At 38.5% G+C, this 20,935-nt stretch overlaps 2 protein-coding genes across 3 annotated transcripts in view; one reads left to right on the forward strand and one right to left on the reverse strand.

Moving 5' to 3' along the window:
* The window catches only part of pkd1l2b (polycystic kidney disease 1 like 2b), a 29,393-nt gene extending 21,803 nt beyond the window's left edge, over positions 1-7,590 (reverse strand). Inside the window, exons 1-7 of the mRNA XM_042340384.1 lie at positions 7,584-7,590; positions 4,604-4,858; positions 2,439-2,603; positions 1,993-2,175; positions 1,303-1,413; positions 881-1,028; positions 284-504 (exon numbers count right to left, since the gene is read on the reverse strand). Of these exons, the coding sequence (XP_042196318.1) occupies positions 284-504; positions 881-1,028; positions 1,303-1,413; positions 1,993-2,175; positions 2,439-2,603; positions 4,604-4,858; positions 7,584-7,590 (1,090 nt within the window). The remainder of the gene's footprint in view (positions 1-283; positions 505-880; positions 1,029-1,302; positions 1,414-1,992; positions 2,176-2,438; positions 2,604-4,603; positions 4,859-7,583) is intronic.
* A 2,925-nt stretch (positions 7,591-10,515) lies between these two features.
* Positions 10,516-19,325, forward strand: LOC103175958 (beta,beta-carotene 15,15'-dioxygenase). 2 transcript variants are annotated; one of them, XM_007889274.2, is made up of 11 exons: positions 10,516-10,821; positions 12,003-12,131; positions 12,694-12,823; positions 12,955-13,102; positions 13,817-13,964; positions 14,190-14,407; positions 14,977-15,063; positions 15,751-15,856; positions 16,458-16,552; positions 17,058-17,169; positions 17,786-19,325. In XM_007889274.2, the coding sequence occupies exons 1-11, from the start codon at positions 10,758-10,760 to the stop codon at positions 17,935-17,937; spliced, it is 1,389 nt and encodes a 462-aa protein (XP_007887465.1). In that variant the 5' UTR covers positions 10,516-10,757; the 3' UTR covers positions 17,938-19,325. The 2 variants fall into 2 exon arrangements, with proteins under 2 accessions (XP_007887465.1, XP_007887463.1); XM_007889272.2 differs by having other exon boundaries at positions 10,518-10,821; positions 14,797-15,063.
* Positions 19,326-20,935: the final 1,610 nt, after the last annotated feature.

A 20,935-nucleotide genomic window follows, 5' to 3' on the forward strand; every position in this document is an offset into this window, starting at 1 on the left:
TTCTAGTTTCTTTATAGCTAAGTGTTCTAAATCCAGGTCATCAACAACAACATCAACAACAACAACTTGCATTTATATAGCAGTTCCCACGCAGGGCACCATGCCGAAACCTGAAGTTGGACAAGGAGGGGGCAAGGCAACAAGCAAACAGTCAACGGAAAGCATGGTCTCTTTGCGGCTACAGGGGCAGGATCAACATAACTCTTCTCAGTCGAAAGTAAAACACAGACACACATTGCATGTGCACATTGTGATCCCACTGAGCGCAGGAAATGAATTGTACCTTCTTCAACTTCCAGCTGAATCCACAGTGGTTCTCCATACAGAGCCCTGCAATTATTAACGTCTGCTGATTGGTTACCATTGGCGCACTTGAGCGTCCCCAAATCACCAATCGGCTCCTGGATTGAGATGGTTTTCTGGGCGGCCACATTCCATTCACTAGTCGAGCATTCAATGCTGATGGTGAAAAGTCCTGCAGCTCTGTACCTGTGGGTCACTTTGCTGGGAGACCTTCACAAATAAAACAGTGACAATAGTCAAGCAGATTTACAGTCCACAGTTGGTCTCCAGCACAACACTGTGCTGTTCACGCCAGATTCATACTGTAAGAACTGTAATTTCATTATTAGAACTGATGAAATAACACAATAATGTGATAGGACATACATGCCACAATTCTTGACCAAATATCCTCACACAAAGTAATTATTATCCTTGGGGGTGTGGGGAAGTAACGGGGGAATGGGGGCGGTTCTCAGAGATCAACCAGCTTTCAGGAGTTACATCAGATAAAGCCTCTATGGTTCCATATGACAATTCTACACAGCTGTGTGTATCTCTCTTGCTTCAGCCAACCTCACCATCAGGCAAAACTCACTGTAACGGATTATAGGGGTCAATCACAAAGCCGTCTCCAGTGCTGAGCGTGCAGGTGAGATTCCCAGAATATGGATGCAGCAGCCACTGTTGAGAGATTGTTACGTTTTCTAGGAGCGAGTACAAATCGTCAACCAACAGTCGAAGACCTAAGGAAAACATCACAAGAAAAATCAGGTTTCATCTTCTGCAGCAGCTTCACCCAGGTGGGGATACTTTCTTCTGATCCTTTTGCCATCATTAAATGTAATGATTTTATCACGAGAATATTTTATGTTTCTCACCAAAGACAATCATCGTTCTCAACAAAACAGGATTAAATAGCTCTGGAGCATCAAATCAACAAGGAACTCAGCGTACTTCAGTTTATTGTTGTAGTTAACGCAGTTGTTAATGTTAATGATTTGCTGATGTTTTTCTTACCCTCTTTGCAGTGATATTCCACCACAAGATAGCTTCCCAGACTCGGACAAGGATCTCCAAAAGATGTGGGGTCAGCTGAAGCCTGGCAAACCTGCAGTCCATGACAGTCACCTTAAAGACAGATGGCTGATTTAGATTTGGCATCTTTAAATAGTCAAGAAAACAGCAACAACTTGCAACAACTTGCATTTATATAGCACCCCTTACACAGGGTAGTAGTGTCCCAGAGCCCTTAATGTGTAAAGCATTAAGCACTAATATGACGTTACTCTCATTGAACAAAAGGGAGAAGAGAGAAGAATGAAGAAGAAATCAGGTGAAAACCAACTCAGAGATAATATGAAGTTGATGATTCTGATTGGCACAAATCTCCCTGCTGAGGAAGCCATTCTATTCTTCAATGGATTTTTTTTCTAAACAAAAAGAAAATACAAACTTGCTTCCTTCTGTTTAATGTTTGTTTTTTTATTCAATTAATAAATCATTAATCAGTAATTAAAGGACTTCATTCTCGGCTAAATATCTTGAAAGAGAGCAGCATCAAGCCTGTAACAAATGGTTTGGGCAACGTCATGAATAACGAGATCGTCCCTCCAATATATCTTTACGCTTTGACAGAAAGACGTTATAGAAATTATATAACGATAAGAACTTAGAACTCTTTACACACCATGAAAAAGCTACCGGTACCTGCCACTTGCTCTCTCACGTCAACCCAGCCGCATTCTTGTGTCTCGGGTGGAGAGGCAGTCTCCGAGGAACAGTAAGAAAGGGTTTTTCGGCCATAAAAGCTGTTGTCAATTTGAATCACCTTCCCTGACTCGCACTGCAACGTTGCGTTAACGTGATCACAGGCCAGTGTTCGACCAGACTCTGAGAAAGATAATGCCAGCTTGAATCAGTTATGCCAACATGTTGTGCAAACAATAATAATAATGCACCCGGTATAGCATCTTTCACATCAGGAGGATGACCCAAAGCACTTCACAGGATTTACTGGAGTGCATTCTTCCCTCTACACCCCTCACTATGCTCATTGTATTTGTACATACTATTGTTCATTATTGTGATCTACTGCACCGACTGTCCCTAAATCTACACTTTTATTAAAGAAACGGGATCTATTTCTTTCTTACCAAATTCACAGATGAAGTAAAGCTCTTGGCTGCAGTTGGGCGTGCTGAGCCAGTGGTAGGCAGAGTTTTTGGCGATGAAAGCACACTCTGCCGTGGCAGGCAATCGATGTGCTGGAGACCAGTTACTGTAGCTTAATTTGGTACCATCTAGCCAGGCCAGACCTCCTGCAGAGAAGCATCAGGCAAAATTACACTCCGATTTCCAACAGAAATATAACCTTCAATCTTGATAGTTTCAACATGTTAAAGCACTCTTTTTGAGAATCTTTCCCCAAAAAGTGCAAGTTACCCTCTTGTTTATCATCTACAGTGTATTCAGTGACCAACAATTGGAGCATGTGGCAGAACGATGACAATTGTATTTAGAAGTACTGAATTGTATTCAGTATAAGAGTTTAACCGTATTTAGACGAGAATTGGTGTGAGCGAGCACCATTTTCATGGCAGGTAATGATCCATCGCCATGTTTGGTGTGACAGGTTCCTTAACATGGACGGAGAGACGAGGAGAAATGGGTCTCTGACAGCTTGTTTCACCTCCTCCATAGTTTAATATCACTGTTTTGTAACAGGGCGTAAGAGAACTTTGTGGACATGCTGTACAGTTGATTTGTTGAATAAAAAACAAGCATTCTGGCACTATCCCCTACAGCACTAAACTACTGCACACAGACCAGAAGGCTGCTGGTTCAGTTCCTTGGTTGATCACAACTAGATAGATGGCGGTGTTGGCTTTGCAATTGATCTTAATGCTCCTGGGATAGAGGGGAGGCAGAGTGAATGAGCCTTCAAGCTACTGATTAAATGAGCCTTCAAGCTCCTGATTACTATTGATCTGGAAAAATGAACCGTGTGCAGGCATTTTGTGGGAATGAGTTTATACATGTAATCAAATGTAGATTATCTAACAAAGAAAACATTTTTTTTATTATTATTACTAATATATTACTAATATGTTTGAAAAGAATTTCTTGCCAAATGTAAATGATTAACTGAGCAGAACAACAATGTGACTAACCTCAAGTGTGAAACAAATGAATAAACTCCGAGTGAGTTGGCAAACTGCTAGCAATATCTCAAATGGCAGCTATTTGCAGTTTTTTCGTATCAAAGGTGCTGCCAAAAATTCAAAATCTTATTTCCATGATATTTCTTTTCACCCAGCAAAACCCACAATCAAAGCAGTGTAAACCAGAGCCCTATGTGCAGTCTGCTTGCCAATGCTAAGCACAACTGTGAACATCATTTGCACGTGTCATTAAAACATTTTATTAAGTAAACATTCACAATTCCTTTTAGATACTGATCTAACTGATGCACATTTCTAACATTTTTTATTCCCCCCACCACCCCCACAATTTCGGCTACTGATTTAGTACCTGTTGGTCTGTTTATAAAAATCTGTTTTATTTTACAGAAGTGGCTATTTTTGTCCAACGTAACACATGCTTTTAATAGCTTGGAACAGACATCACGGTACTGTGCAGCATAACCTTCTGACTCAGAGGCAAGACTGCTACAGAATGATTCAAACCATTAACTAAATCCATCCATCGACACCAACATCGTAAACAAGCTCACAGAGCTGTGAAATAAGGACGTATTTTAGAATCTGTGGCTTTGATTTCCATGCGACAGGCTTGGTAGCTTTCCGGTGAAAAAAGGTAGTAAGTTATACTGTAGTTTAACTCAGAAGAACTTCCTCTTCGACCTTATCTACGGTCACCAATCCCCGCTTGGCGTTGTGCTCACCCACTGTCAAGCGCTCTGGTGCGCTACCCGGCTGACCAAAAAAAACTTATCATTCGCTTTTTATCTGTTTGTCAGACCTTGCTGTGCACAAATTAATTGGCTGTCTGTATTTGCCAACAAATACACAGTGACCATGCTTGACCTGCGAAGCAGTTTCAAATGTTTCAATGTTATAGCACTCTATCAAATGAAAGGATTGTTATTATTGTTATGATCTGGGCCAGATGCTCAGAATTTAGCAATATCAGTCAGCAGCGAGACGGTCCAGGCTACAAAATATTCTAACGTTTGTTAAATAAGTAGTTCAAAATTATGAGGCAAAATCCAGCTAACATAAACAAATAACTAGGAGTTAGTGAAAAGGTGAAAGACAGCGTTTATTCCAAACTCCTACTTTCATCCACTTTCATATACCTTCAGCGATGGTTCGTTCCTGGGTTAAGTTCTCTTTCCACGGTGCCAGCCCGATCCACCAGTCTCTGCCTGCTGCCAGACTCTTCTGCAGAAACTCTTGCGTTTCCTGGCGGAGGATGAAGGCGAGATGCCCACCTCCCCGCTCACACCAACCCTGGGCGCTCCGAAACGTGCGCTGCAACTTGACTGCTTCATAACAAGCATCCTGAAATGCCAGCTGCTGCTCAAAGCAGGGCTCTGCCTCGCTCCCTCCACCTAGAGACAGCGCAAAAATTAATAAGAAGAAACCTTCCAAACACATCTCCATCTCTGACCGACCAGAGGATCAGAGGTACTTTGCTGTGCAGGGTCTCCTCTTTGTAGTGCACTCGAAACTGATCCCAAGCTGCACAGGTCTATTGAAAATCTGAAAGGCACTGAAACAATAGACAGCAATAGATTTTGTGGCATTGTTTACAGCAGAATAATAAATTGCCATCCCCGGTAAGCAAACAATAATGAAACCATTACCAGCTATTGAGGCCTGTTGTATAAAATTTACCACAATTGCACGGAGCCATCCATTAAAGTATCATCTTCCCTCCAAGCCCATGAAAGTCAAAGATAACACAGATAGACGTTATTCTTTCTTTATTAGACATGTGCAGGGTTGAGATAATAGTCTTTTTAAAAAGAAAAAACACTAATTGCCATCTGTTGACTTGATAAGGAGTGGCATCATTCTCGCTGGTATTGTTATAGAATCAGATACAATCTTATTGGGAATGGTAAGACAAGTAATACAAGTGACATAATTCACTACTATAGAAACACCCCATCATTCATATTAATTGCAGCTCTTTTATTGCTGTTTTCCCCTCTTGCCCTCTTCCTACTGCTTCGCTCCAATGGCTGTGAAAGGTCCATAGTGGGCAAGAACACCTGATTGCCAACCTGCAAATGATGCCAATTTCCTTATTTTCCCTTACATTCCAGCAACTTTACCGGAAAGTTTTAATTTCGTTAAAAAGGCAAATGTTCAATACCAATGTTTAATGAATAGCCCTGGTTGAGTCATGTGGGTTTAACAGTAAATCTCTAGCTTATTCAGGGAACTGAGTGCTCCATCCACAGATTAGAATGACTCACACGCATATAAACAAGAATGTCACTCACTTCTTACCACTGTGGTTGAATTTGCTGTTTTGGTAACCGGGTGAATGATCATAAAATTTCCGAATTACAGTTTTGCCCTCGAATCACCTCAAAACAAAAACATCTGAAAAGTGCTTTAAATAAAGCACAACGGTTCAAACAACAAACAATGCCCTTGGAAACAAAAGAAAAGGCAATAGAACAAAATAATTTTCTATTCATCGAATTTTACAACCTAGCTTCTTCTCACTTGTTGAACCCCAGCTGCTTAGTATTTAATAACTCAGCTAGTCCAGACTCTCATTATGGCTCACATTAAAAAATACGAGGTTTCATAACTGATTTGATGTGATAATTATCCCAAACAACATGTTTTTCATCCTTAATGGAGCAAACTTTGTTTTTTCTCCCAAAATCTATGGGCTCAGGTCCCAGGGCATTGCCGTCAAATCGAAACACATTTGAAGGCCCTGGCATCATTGTCGACAACTTATTGTGAAGCCTCATTCAAGGTTGCTCTCAGGCAAGCTCCGCTAAATATTTGCAGACTCAAAAGAACAGGGACAAAATTTCATGGAAACAAAGTCTCGTCCTCTGCATCTGTGAGGTTTCAATACAAAAATTAGGAAGAACTGGTTTGTTCAAAGCATCCATCAGCACACCAGCCACCCCTCAATGGAGAGCCATTTGTAAACCACACAGTACAGTAATAATGCCTCTGTTTGATATGCAGTTATTTGTATACAGTGTAGGAAACAGTTCAAGAGAAAAACAATAAAAAAGCAAACATTGCAGTTCTCATGTTTATCAGCCAAATTCAATTAAGTCATTGAGTTATATGACCATATTTTGATTAACAACCCACAATCTCTGTTTTGCTTCAATGCTGAAAATCAAGTTGACGAAGTACAAAGGTTCTTTAAGAACTTATTCCATTATTCCAAGAACTTATTGTCCTTGGTTTAAAGAAAAAGCAATTAAAGCTGCTACAAGTATATCCCAGAAATCTTACAGTTTTTTTAAAAAATAAACCCCTTGGAGGACAATGCCCCTTTTATCTGCTCAAAATATAAAACTCTATCTGATGGTTAAGCAAGTTTCATGTATATCCTCTATTTTGATGTGAAGAGAACAGGAAAGGGTTAATCCCCTGCCTCTTTCTTTGATCAATGCTTGAAATCCAGCTTTTTAAATCAATTTGTTCACATTGGGATTTGCTTCACTTCGGGCTTGCAATATCGGTGGTTGGCAAACAATTTCACTTTAAAGTTTTAAACCCCAATCAATATTAAGACCCAACAATTAACCCAAGAGCCCACCCTCACACTGCCCTGAGCAACAATGGTAAATCAAGTCTGCATGGAAATATTTAACATACAGAGATAGATTGTAGATTCAAATCTTTAACTATTCTACAAATACGGTTACGATCTTGTTGGCCTTGGTAAGTATTCTATAACTTTCTTTTGACACAACATAATTTTATTGGCTTCTTTATCAAAAAAAACCCCACTAAATCTCACATCATACTTTAAAAGTTAATGATTGCCCTGCGTATCAATGTAAATATTCATAATTTGATGCTCAAGAATCAAAGCAAACCCTCGTAAGGATTAACCTTTTACATTCTCTTCATTCTTCATTAACTGAAAATATAAAAGTGAAGCTTGTTCACCACGACTCATAAGTTACTAATATTCTAAGAATCTAAACTACTAGGACTCTCAGAAATTCAAAGATGGAGTATTGGATTCAGGATCACCTCTAGCATCCCATCTTCCAATCCATTTTGATAGGCAACCCCAAAGGATACACAGTTCAAGTGTTAGCTCAATACAATACATACCTGCCATCTAGGCAATTCAAGCAAATCAATCAGCTGTTTTGCATTCTGCCACTATGATCCCTGTATTCACCATATAAATTATGTGTGTAAGAATAAATAATAATCCTAACAGGTTACCTAATTCAATTAGATAAATATTATCTAAATATATATGAGCGATTTGGACTTTGGGACATGCAAAGATCATGCACATACTTTCCTATCTGTAAGATATCTAACCAATGTACACTTGAACACTGATTGGATATTCATTATATTGTATAGATAGAGGAAGAATATTTCACTCCTTAATACTAGACAACTTTGAGTGCCTGGGCTCACTGCAGTTAACTCACAACGACCTGATTTACCAACCAAGCATGATTACTTTCACAGAAGGACTTTAGATTGTGGTTTCATTAAGACATGAAGGAATAGCTTTGCACAGCATTACTGAATTGGTCAGAACAGTAAATTGTCACAAAAATCACTATCAAATAATCCTTGCATTCCATAGAGCGATCATGATAACCACGCATTTCATAGGTAACTGATGTTAAATGTGCATTCGTAGTTAAGTACAGCAAACACTTTGCTCACACAGCAATGTCTGACAAACAGCTCTGAAGTGAAAGTCTTCCCTTTTTGAATTGTGTTATGGGATCAACCATGTATGTCCATATATAAATAAATGAGCCCAGCATTCACAAAATACTGAAAGATCTTCTGAATGAGGATTCATTTGAGTTGAAAGTTGAACATGTTGTTATGTCAAACATAATTGCTGCTGCCTTGTTAATCAATTTTGCACAAGTGTGTGAGAAACAGATGAAAGATTCAGAGCTTAGCCTCATTTGTAATATTTCAGAATAATATTGTCAGGTGAAATGTTACAACGAGAGCAAGTTGAACAACTATCACATTTGAAGTCTGTTCAAACCTACTCAAACTATGAGGATTAGGTATTAACACATTACGGATTACACTGCAGTTAAAAAGCTTAGTGGTGGTAATCTCATACACATGATATGTACATAGGTGTTTTGCATGTGATTTCATTAAATAGGATTAATAAAGCAGAAAAGATTGAGGGAGTATTTCTCAGTTTGGTAAAGTTAGCAAACAGTGAGACTGGAGTAAACAAGTGCAGATTGTTTCCAAGAACAGAAACATAACATATTACAGAAATGTCTCAATTTGCTCAACCCTAGGAACAGGTGGAATAGTGGCAGCAGCAATTATGTTTGACATTCTACTTCCAACTGAAATTAATCCTCATTTAGAAGATCACTGCCCTCTTCGACTGTGCTTACGGTCATTTCCTCCCTCCCCCGGCTCGGCATCAGGCTCTGCCACTGTTAATTGCTCCCAGATGCTACCCCACGTGAAGGGCTCTATATAACTGCAAGTTGTTGTTGATACGGAGTTATAACGCTGTGGGTTCAAGCACCACCAAGATGTCTGAGTGAGCAGTGCTGACACTTGAACATCACCCATAGTCTCTTTAATGAAACAAAAATCTGGTGATTCCTCAGTTTTGAGGAACTTGATTTCAGGAGCACTGCCTGCAGATGAGTTTTAAATTGCAAATAATGTAAGCACATAGCTCTTTCAGAATCAGCACAAGTATGATGGGCTGAAAGCCCCCCTCACTCTTCTGTTCGAAAGCTTTTATCCTAGTTCTGGGACCAGTATTTAGGAAAGCAGCACAGGTATCGCAACAGGTGTACAAGTGGCTGAGAGAGAGAGCTCTACAGCCCATATCACCCAGTGTGTGATGGGCTTTGCCTGCACATGGCTGAGACACCATTGGAGAAAGGTGAAACGAAAAGCGCTTGTTTTTTAAATAAACAATGACACATCTCACTTTGACGTGTTATATTAGATAACAGAAAGCAACTTGTGATTGTGTCCCTCCTGCAGCCTCCTTCAAGCCTCTGCTTTCCCATCTTTGTTTTCATCTGGAACCGGTGCTAAATAACTTGTGTTCTCATTAACTTATGAAGCTGAACACTGCATAAAGGGTCAAGTCTAAAACGTTCTATTCTCAGCGTGCAGTTAACAAAACAAGAGAATGAAGGGGTGAGTGTTTATGGTTGTGAATTTTTTTCAGCTATGTAATCCTCCTGTTCGGTTTCCGCATTTCAATGTAAGGTTTACCCCATCTGCAAATGTCTTGGGAAACTCCTAAACTTGCAAATGAAACAGGGTAAATCAATCACAAGCACATCAAGTGGAACAAAGACTCCTGAGCCAGGTAAAAAAAAGTAGCAGGTAATGATCAGGACAAGAGATGCCGTTCAAGTCAAACAAATCAGAAAGTGTAAACAGAGCAATGTTCCTTTAATGAGGAAAGTTGATAACATCTTTGTCTTAATCCATGAGTGCTTCACGTTAAAAAAGGACAGAGGAATGACTGAGGCTCGAACAGTTAAATCACTTTGAGAGTCTCTGTTTCAGAGTTCAGGAGCACTTTGAAGGATTGTTGATAAAAGTGAAGAGCGTTTATAAACGGCACTTTCTTTCCTTGCAAAATGCAGTCACCTCATTTTATAAGATACCGTGTGAAGAGCTTTGAGGCTTCCTCTTAATGAGAAAGGCGCTGTGCCAAATTAAAATATCGATACTTTCAAGAATAAATTAAATATCTGTTAGGAAATAACATCTCGGGATACAACATATAGTTTGTGACATGAACATGTGTGCGACTGCCAGGATGATGGAAGGCAAAGTAGACGAACCTTGGTCTTCATTCACCTAGTAAATTATGTTCTTACGTAAAAAGTTTATTCTTATGAGATGAGAGAGTGGTGAGGGGGAGGGCGGGACCTAGATGTAAACATAATGCAGAGAGGGTAGTTTAAGCAGGCTTTATGTTTCCACTTTAAATAACGGTTGACTCAAAACTGTTTAAACACTTGCTGTGGGGCTTTAACCATGTGCCTGGCCTTTCCCCCAGATCGGGTCAGGAAGCTGCAATTTCTGAGTGGAGCTGCAATAACACTGAACAGCAATGACAACTTCCCACCCCACACACACACCACATAAACACACACCTCCTGGATTGTCAGAGTGGAGACAGCGGCTGTATAAATAGCGTAAAGATTGCGAAAGAGACTGTACTTTCTGTGGACTGTACTGAACTGTACTCTCCCTCTCGCGCTCTCCAGAGCAGCTCATTTGCAATCGGTCATCATGCAATCATTCTTCGGCAACAATAGGAGGGAGAGCCCAAAACCTGTCAAAGCACAAATTCGAGGTGAGATTATTTCTTTACTGTTATTGCTTTTCTTTTAATAGTCAAAGAATGTTTACGGCACAAAGCAGGAAGTTCTCAGCGGCAGACAAAGAAATGCACTTGATACTATAATGTCTTTCATAATGTCTTTGTACTTTGCCTGTGGGGTTGGGGTGGGGGGTGGGAACAGAGTTAAAGGGACATTTAAAATACGAGAAGTAAATAGGGTTATGTAACCTTCCATTCACATGGCAAACAGTCAACAATTGATCAATGTTGAACCATCATAAGGTTATGAACGTTTATCAGTGAGTAAATGCAATTTATATTGTATTTAATAACTGATATTTTCTATTCGATTATATAGGGAGTGGAGCTTCCTGCTTCCCTAAATTGTTAGAGAGAAATCCCTGAGCAAATGCAACAGTCAGTGAGTGACAGTTCATGACAATTAGCAGAAATAACACAATAGCAGACATATCAGAGCAGCAGCTTGAACCGCTGTGATGTGTTGGTGTATGTACATTAACATATAAATCGTATAAACTGTTGTTTATACAATGACCTGTGGAATAACATGTAATTTGCAGGCTGCGGGGTAAGAGCAGGGGAGTGGGACTATTTGGTAGCTCTCTCAAAGAGCCTGCACAGTCACGGTGGGCTGAATGGCCTCCCTTCTGTGCTGTAAGATTCTGTAATTCTATAACTCAGGGAGTACTTGAGCTGTACAATGGGCTTCACAATGGAACCTGTTCCGTCTGCCTCTTCAGGTGGACAGTTAAAGATCACTCCCAACTCGAAAAACGGTGAGAGTTTCTCTCTCCAAGTATCCTGGTTGACAATTCTCCAGATAAAATTGGTCATTCACAGCATGGCTGTTTGTGGCACATTGCTGTGTGCAGATTGGCTGCGAAGTTTGCCTACAAAATACGCACTTGACAGTAAATCCTGTGAAGTGCTTTAGGACGTGCTGTAAGATTCTATGATTCTACAATTCCATAACACAGGAAGTACCTGAGCTGCGCAATGGATTGCTCGTGTGAAAGGCGCTTTCCCAAATGCAATTATTATTGTTAGTTATTTCAAAATTGGAAGCGATAATTTGTGAATTGCATATGGTACTCTTGTTCGCATTAACTTCAAACGCTGTGAGCAGTGAATAGTAGCAGTCATGTTACGTTGCGACTTTTTTTTAAAAAAAGGTGAAATTCCAAAATGGTTACAAGGGACGCTTATTCGGAACGGACCCGGAATGCACAAAATCGGAGACACTGTGTACAACCACTGGTTTGATGGGATGGCATTGCTGCATTCTTTTACCTTCAAAGACGGTATGCTACTATTGAGCTCAAATGACCCATCGTTATATGTGGGATTTAAGAATATTAGAATCAGCTAACGAACCATATCCATTTATACCCAATTATTTGCAAATTGATGTTATCAGCAATAGGAATGAACCTGAATGTTACAAATCATAGGATCATAGAATCCTACAGCACAGAAGGAGGACATTCAGCCCATCGTGCCTGTGCCAGTTCTTTGAAAGAGCCATCCGATCAGTCCCACTCCCCCTGCTCTTTCCCCTTGAATTAGTGCAGATCGCTAGCTCGGGCTGGTTGAGACAAGTGGCTTGTTTCCGTGCTATACATTCTCTGTAATCTTTGCAATTAATTGCCTCCTACCCTGTTCCCTTTTAGATTCAGATAAAGTATGGGTCAGTTGAGGCTGACCAACTCCAGTACTCATACAACCCAGATGCTGTACTCCAGAAAATTGGTAAAGAAAATCCAATTCACACCTTGAATTTCTGATTCGCAAAAACTGAGATTGTGAATCAAAGCAGAACTCTTGTGAATGAATGGGGTTTTTTTTTTGCGTTTTTAAACATAGGTGAGATATTCTACAGGAGCAAGTACCTGCGTAGCGATACTTACAGGAGTAACATGGAAGCCAACAGGATTGTGGTGTCCGAGTTTGGAACAATGGCTTACCCAGATCCTTGCAAGAATATTTTTGCCAAGTAAGAATTACGAGCACCGAGAGTTCCAAAGTTATTTTACGGTCAAAAGAATGTTCCATTTATGATTAAAATTTGAAAATGTATTGCCGTCAATTTTATTTTAAGGTCAGTTTTTTGTTAAATATTTACAGGGCGTTTTCCTATCTGTCGCACACTATTCCAGATTTCACTGATAACTGTTTGATCAATATAATAAGATGTGGTGAGGATCTCTATGCATCAACAGAGACCAACTATATCAGAAAGATAGACCTGGAGACTCTTGAAACAAATGAGAAGGTGAGGTGCTTTAGAGAAATATTCACGGATTCTAATTCAGGCCTTTAGGGTTAATATATAAACAAACATAAAGGATCAATTAAATAGGTTAAATAGAATACATTCAGCGGAGTTGATGACATGCTTTTCAGACCAAGTTAGATTGGAAAGATTCTCACCCTCACAATGTAAAAGGTATTTTCACCACGTATTCTCCTTGATTTTAGGCCATGGTAAATATACAACAAATTTGCATATATATATAGAGTTTTTTATAACGTCAGGAGGATTTCCCAAAGTGTTGGTAAAAATATATTGATTTAGTTAACAAATTAATTTTAAGAGGGATGGAGATGTCATTCAGTGCAAAATACATTTGTCTAGTTGTGGTTTAACAGTGGCTGGTTGTATGTACTGAAGGCAGTTGAGATGGACATGAACTGGGATAGATCCAGTGAGGCAAGAGGTGCCACTAATTGCATTATGGCTAAAGTATCTTGTATCAAGAATGAGTAATTCAACAGGAATGTCATAATTGATGGAAAACATTGTACATCGAGACTATTTTAGTCACCCCCAGAAATTGTGTGATAACAGGTTTGATCTCTTCATGTATTTTTTTCCCCCGAATTCAGCACTGTAACCCTGAGGAAAATTATTGCTTTTAAATTGGTAAATCGCACTGAGCAGAAAATAAAAATAACCGTTTTAAAAACCTTTGTTCCATTAAAATAGGTTGACTACAGAAAATACGTAGCTTTGAACTTGGCCACGTCCCATCCCCATTACGATACAAATGGAAACACTTACAACATGGGCACATCCATAGGAGACAAGGGGAAGACAAAGTACCAGATTATAAAGATACCACAAAGTAAACCAGGTAATTCAGAGCTTGGGTTAGCTACTCCTGGAGTTTTAGGTGCAAGTCGAGCTACTGTGACTTAAGGGGGTCTTCTGGGTTCAGAATAGAGCAACTCAACTGAAAAGCTGAAACTTTCAGAGGAAACTCCGTGATACCTTTAGATTGGATTGCATAGTTGTTAACTTCCCCAATCGCCTCTAAAACATTTCTCTTCAAGCACTCTGTTTCTCTGTTTTCAAATAGGTGACAAGGAGCACGCGTGCTTTACAAATTGTGAAGTGATATGTTCCATCCCTTCTCGTTCGCTACTCAGACCCAGTTACTTCCACAGTTTCGGAATGACTGAGAACTACATTGTCTTCATCGAACAGCCGTTTAAACTGGATATTCTTAAACTGGCGACTGCCTACTTCAGAGGAGTGAACTGGGCCAGCTGTCTGGGGTGGTATCCGAATGACAAGGTATTCTCATCCTGTACAAGTAACTGGTTTGATGACGTTTTATTTGCTTTGTACAAGCCCAAGTACTGCTGATTAACATTAGCATGTTACAGAGGAACCCTGCTTTAATGCGCTTTATTTTAACACTGGTTTGCTTATTCAGATGTGCTATACAACATTTATTTTCCAAACAATCTAAGATACACACAAAATGCCTGTTGCACATGTGCAACACACAGGAATTGACAGCAGCAGCTGGAACAAAAGAATTTCTATGCTCACACAATACCCAGTGACTACACTTTGCAGCAAATCCTGTGAAGCGCTTTGAGATAGCTCGAAGATGTGATAAGTGCTGCATCGAATAATGCTGCAAGGAATATTTATCATTCATTTTATATATTTTTCAGACATATATTCACCTTATAGATAGAGAGACAAAGAAGATTTTATCTACGAAGTATTACACAGATGCCTTGGTAGTTTACCATCATGTCAATGCCTATGAGGAAGATGGCCATGTAATCTTTGATATTGTCGCGTACAATGATAACAGTTTGTATGATATGTTTTACCTGAAAATCTTAAAGCTGGATGATGCTGCATTCGAAAAACAAGGCAAGACTTTCTCCTCTCCATCTTGCAGAAGATTTGTTATCCCACTACAACATGACAAGGTAAAGCATCACCCTGTCTGTTTTCCTACAATAAGCTATTACTGTCTAGCAGGACAGTATATTCTGTGTAAGCAGTGGAACTGAGAGACTGGTTATAGCATTGAACAATTGAGATGGCACAGCATAAGACCATTTCACCAACAATGTCTGTGTTGGTGGTAAACCCCCCTGATGAAATCATCTGATCCACTCCCAAAACCCTACTCTTTCATATTATTTTTCCCAAAGTATTTATCTAATTCCAGGTTAAACGCTGCCATGGATTCAGTTTCAAGTGCCATTTGGGGGTAAGGGAATTATTATTCGACCAACCCTCTGTGGAAACCTCCTCCTTTTGTCCTATCGGCAATAATCCTAAAATTTGAATAAAGTAAAGATTTAGCATCATTGGTTATCTGCATCTGAATCCATGCCAGCAGAATAGGATGCTCTCCTTGGGAAAAGTTACACAATCTCACTAGAGTAAATTTGTTAAATTAATGGAATAAATACAAAGGACTAACCATTACTCATTCATAGTCCCAACAGCCTATCAACAGCCTATCAATACTATCAAGGGAAAATGTTGGAGACACTTGGACCAGTCAGTCTTGTTAATCTGCACTTGTGCACCTCTAGTATGACTACAGCTCTCAGGAGAGCGGTATGGCAAGAAATGGTATTGTATTAATGCTGTCACTTTTATAGAATGTAGAATTAGGCACAAACATTGTCACACTTGAAAACACAACAGCAAGTGCACTGAAGGAGAAAGATGGATACGTGTACTGCAAGCCTGAAATATTATTTGAAGGTAATTCAAGCAAAGGTTGTTGATTGATACTGATGGATTATAAATCAGTAAGGGCTTAAATAGACCTTTATTAATTGTTGGNAAAAAAACATAATTAAGTGTTAAACTCTTCTATCTTCTTTATCAATTGTCTTACTAACTGTAACAGGCCTGATGTTATAACCAAATATTAATGATGTAATTGTTTACAAGAATGGAGAGATAACAGTATACTTTAAATCCACTTTTGCAGTACATTTGTTTGTCCCATGGTAGCTCCATACTTCAAACAGCAATAATTGGGTTAACAGGAATTGATTTGGAAAATCAGCTGGAAGCAAATTAAGTTCACTCTGTGCACTCTGTGAATTTAGTCATTCTGTTTTATATTAAGATCACATTGCCAATGAAAGGCCTTCCTGCTTTTGAAAGTTAATACAGACGAGAAACTGCAAACTTCAGTTTATCAATAGTAAATTATCTTCATTGGAGTTATATCCTACTTATATCCTACTTCATAGAATTGTGTTGCACAAACATAATCTGCACTTCAGGAAAAATACAAAGATATACAAAGCAAATTTTACTTTCATTCATTATATTATATTTAATTGCTTTCCAGGAATAGAACTGCCGCGGATAAACTATGATTACAATGGCAAAAAGTACCGATATATCTATGCATCCAAGGTTCAGTGGCGTCCAGTGCCAACAAAGGTACAGTGTGGGGTTGTAAAGGAATGAGAAGAGAATGAAGTAGAAAATGGAGTATTTATTTTTACATAAGTCATTTTTGACAATTTGTATTGGCCATATCGCTTTGTATTTAAAGAAAAGCACTCTTGTCATGTCACAATCTCTCTGTAAATTCCTTGAAAGATGGTGAATGACAAGCTATAGCCTTGAATTAAAAACTATTTCTCACTTACCTAAGTCCTTTCTTAATGCAAGTGTGAATAAGATGATGAATCCAAGGAAAGTGTGGCAACTATCACTTGTGTTTATATAGGGCTCTTCAAGGGGATAGTATCTCAGAGAGTTTATGCACCCAAGTTCTTGAAACAGCGCTTTCAATTAGACTTCATAAATGCTTGAACCTCGGAGCTTCAAAGCAGAAAAAAAATGGTTTGCTCTTTGTATAAGGCATAGTTTGAGAACACAAATCACTTTAAGCCTCTTCTTTTTTCCATTTCATTAAAAAAAATGTAAAAATATTTTCCAGATCATAAAATGTGATATTCTGACTAAAACCTGTTATGAATGGAGAGAGGACCACTGCTGGCCGGCAGAGCCAGTCTTTGTCAGAGCTCCAGAGGCCAAAGAGGAAGATGATGGTGACTATCATTTGTTTCATTCCATGTGTCTCTGAGAACTAGTATCTGAGACTCAAATCAGATCTTTAAATCAATGTCATTAAAGTCAATGTCAATAAAATAGGCTCGTATCAAAATAATTAACTTTTTTTCTAAAAATATTGATCACTTTCATTTTCTTAATAATTGTTAAGTCTACATTATTAAGTATCCCCGTATATAAAATAAACAATTTATACATAGATTTATTATAGTAAACTTCACAAAAGTCATATCAGTTGGAATTGTACATTTAATATGACTTCTGCAAAGTATGAGATACCGTGTATGCATGGATGTAATTATATATATAACAACTTATATATAATAGATTTATTATATATAAATCATTGATTTTATTTATAATTTATAATGTATAAAATAAATGATTTATTTTATTGGTAATGACTAATCTGATATCAACAAGTGTCATCCAGTCAGTTCCACCACTCATAAGTGATAGCATTTAGAAAACAATTTCAAGATTAGGTATTTTAACTTTTGCAGATTAAACATCAGTTGCAACAATGCACTACACTGAAATGCACATTTAAAAGAACCTATAACATACTGGATTTGTATTTGAATTGTTTTCCAGGTGTCCTGCTTTCTTCCATTGTGTCCTCTGATCCCAAGACATCCTCGTTCTTGCTCGTCCTTGATGCGAAAACTTTTAAAGAACTGGGTCGCGCATCAGTTACAGCGGACATACATCTTGACCTGCATGGTCTCTTCATTCCTGAAAAGTAGCTGAGTACAAAACTACAATAAAACTAAGTAATTTCTGGAGAAGTCCATCATCAAGAAGTTAGCTTCCTTCAAGTCCCGCCTCAAGACCCTCCTCTTCGACCATGCCATCGGCTACCCCCCTTCCTCTCCCCTCCCCAACTCCAGCTTGGGTCTGATATGCTGTACACTGTCCAGCGCCTTGGGGCGTGCTTCTGACGTGAAAGGCACTATACAAATGTAATCTTGTTGTTGTTAGTGATATCCAAATTGGACACCGTCATAGGACTAAATGAAATGCTCATAGCTGGACATAATACTGAAATTACAAAATCTGTGGCACTCATTCCAATTCTGAACCATCTTACATAAATTATTTAAATGAAATTGCTGTGTACAAAGAGAAATAATTAAGTCAACTTCTTATTTACCCTTTTGCAGAACAAAACATCACATTTATCAGATAGTTTTTATTTAAAAACAGCCATGATGATCTGCGAAATCTGAGATCAGTACAACTTATTGACAAGAATGTAATCAATATTAATTTCATGTTTAGTGAATGTAATTTTTTTAATATTATTCCATGAAGGTTGTTTAGGCAGAACTGTAGTTTTTGTGCGTTCTCTAACAACGTATGTTTTCTGTGCAACCACTAACATAATGTATACTTACTTTTATTTATTGTAATTCATTTTGGTTTCTCAATTAGTGAAAGCGCCATAGGTGTGCAATCAGATTGTTCAATGTAGTGTTAGAATTGTGAGCTAATATATTTTTGCAAGTTGTGACAAATATTTAATTGTCTGTGTGTTAAAATACAGATTTGTCTAACCATACAAAAGCCCTGAACAATTAAAACATAGCTGCTTGGAATGAACATGCTTTGTAATGTGTACGATGTTGAGTCCATGGATCATGGGGAGGGAATAAACACGTTAATCACTAGGTCATAGAAAAATAAAATAGTATTATAATGAAAACACTAACACTGTGCCAAAATGTCATATTACCAAACAATAAGTCTTATTTTATCTGAAATGTGATGTCGAGAGTCCTGCGCAATAGCACAGCCTTTTAATCCAATTTGGATTCTTGTGAGTGTCATTTAATTAACATTGCTAAATCCTTATTAAGGCATTATTTAATAAATTACTGTGATCCTAATCTTACCTAAATACAAATGGTTCACTGAAATAAATGTTTTAAGATTAAGCTATTAAATACTTCACAGATTCCGTGACTGTTGGCATGTTTGATTTTGTATCGTTGTGCGATTACTATGGCATTGGATGCTCCCCATTCTGAACTGCAGTTGGAGTCAATGCAACAAACAACCTGGTGACCTTGGCTGTTGTTATTCAGTCACTGCTTTAAACACAAGTCCAATCAATAAACTAGATTATGAAGTACTTTACCTCCAACAAAGATCTCTTTCTGACCTATGTTAGTAAACAAACCTCGTACCCCCTCCCCAAAAACGGTATCATTTGCTTCTGCGAATCAGTTTAACACATAGTGATGAAAATAGACACAAAATGAGTGCCTATTGTGTGTGACTACATGACAGGAAAGAAAGTGAACAAAAATTTCAACTTAAATGCCAGTTTGTGTTTGTTTCCAATCAAATGAAAAAGACCTAACATTGGCTGTCATCACCTCACACAAACCCACTGAATTAGGTATGAACCTCTGACATCCCACCTTTAGCTCTTGTGAAAAGAGCTTCACATCCTGACACAAGTTCTCAAAGCATTCAAACAGATTTCCACCACAGGGATGGGGGGGGGGGGGGGGAAAGTAGACAGTGCAACACGACACAAGGGAAAAAGCACAACAACACTTTGAATTGGGGAGTAATGCATTTTATTCAAGAAGATAGTACAACATTTGACAGCAAATCCATAAAAAAATGCTTTCCATACATCCACATATCCTGTGCTTCGGGATCCAGAAACATTCTGAAACAACAAATACTGAATAATGACACACAAGAACTGTTTGCAGAACATGAAGACAAATTAATTTCAGTAATTGGAAAGATGGATTTACTTTTTTTTTAAAAACAGTATCAAATTTTGCTGATGGGTGAATATCGTCAGATCAACATGAAATTGGTGCATTTTCAGTCTAAAGCCACCATTAATTTGACATGGTGTAAAACTGACTGAAACTGATGCACGTTTAACTACAACTGAGGGTAACTACTTGATACAGTGGAAGAAACAGCCAACAGCAACAGGATTTAATTTTCTGAAAATTTTCAATTTAAATTTTGTCAATCGTTCAAAAGAACCTAATTTAAGTGTATTAAATAATCAGTCATTTGCACCAGCAATATCCTGCAAACAGCCATAAGGTGAATGAACAATTCAGATGGAGAATCAGTAGCTGAGAAACCAGGGAAAACGCCATTATTGAATAGTAGCAGATGGGATTTTGGTTTAACATCATCTGAAAGACAGCGCCTCAGGCAATGCAACATTCCCCCAGTACCACACCAATGAGGTGAATGAATCTATACTCCTTTATATGCCAAGTGAAGACATAATTGCACTTGAGGCAATTTGTTTCTCTTCCCTCCTCCACCTCCCCACTTAATACTCACTGGCTAATCTCACACCCCAAAGGGTCATTGGCTTCAGATGGGAAAACAAGAACAGAAAGTGCAATATTACATATTAGTAGAACCACCAAATCACAGATTGTTCAGTTAACAGAAAGCAATCTAGTCAAGACAGCCCTTTTAAGGAGAGTTCAGCATTTGATTCAGCAAGACACTGTGATCATTGGTTACTTTGATCACTTATGTTTCACCCACAAAAAATACTGCAGTCTCATCACTTTACGGCGAGCGCTTTGAGATGTCTCGATGGTGTAATAAGACACATCAACTGCAAGGATTATTTATATGTTGTACATTGTGGCTTCCCATGAATGCTACACAAGTGCACTCTAGTGGCAGAATTAAGTCTTGACATCTATTCCTCCCACGCCCTTCTTAAAACAAATGCAAAACCAG

Source organism: Callorhinchus milii, unplaced genomic scaffold (genome assembly GCF_018977255.1).
Source record: "Callorhinchus milii isolate IMCB2004 unplaced genomic scaffold, IMCB_Cmil_1.0 Scaffold14, whole genome shotgun sequence".
NCBI lineage: Eukaryota > Metazoa > Chordata > Chondrichthyes > Chimaeriformes > Callorhinchidae > Callorhinchus > Callorhinchus milii.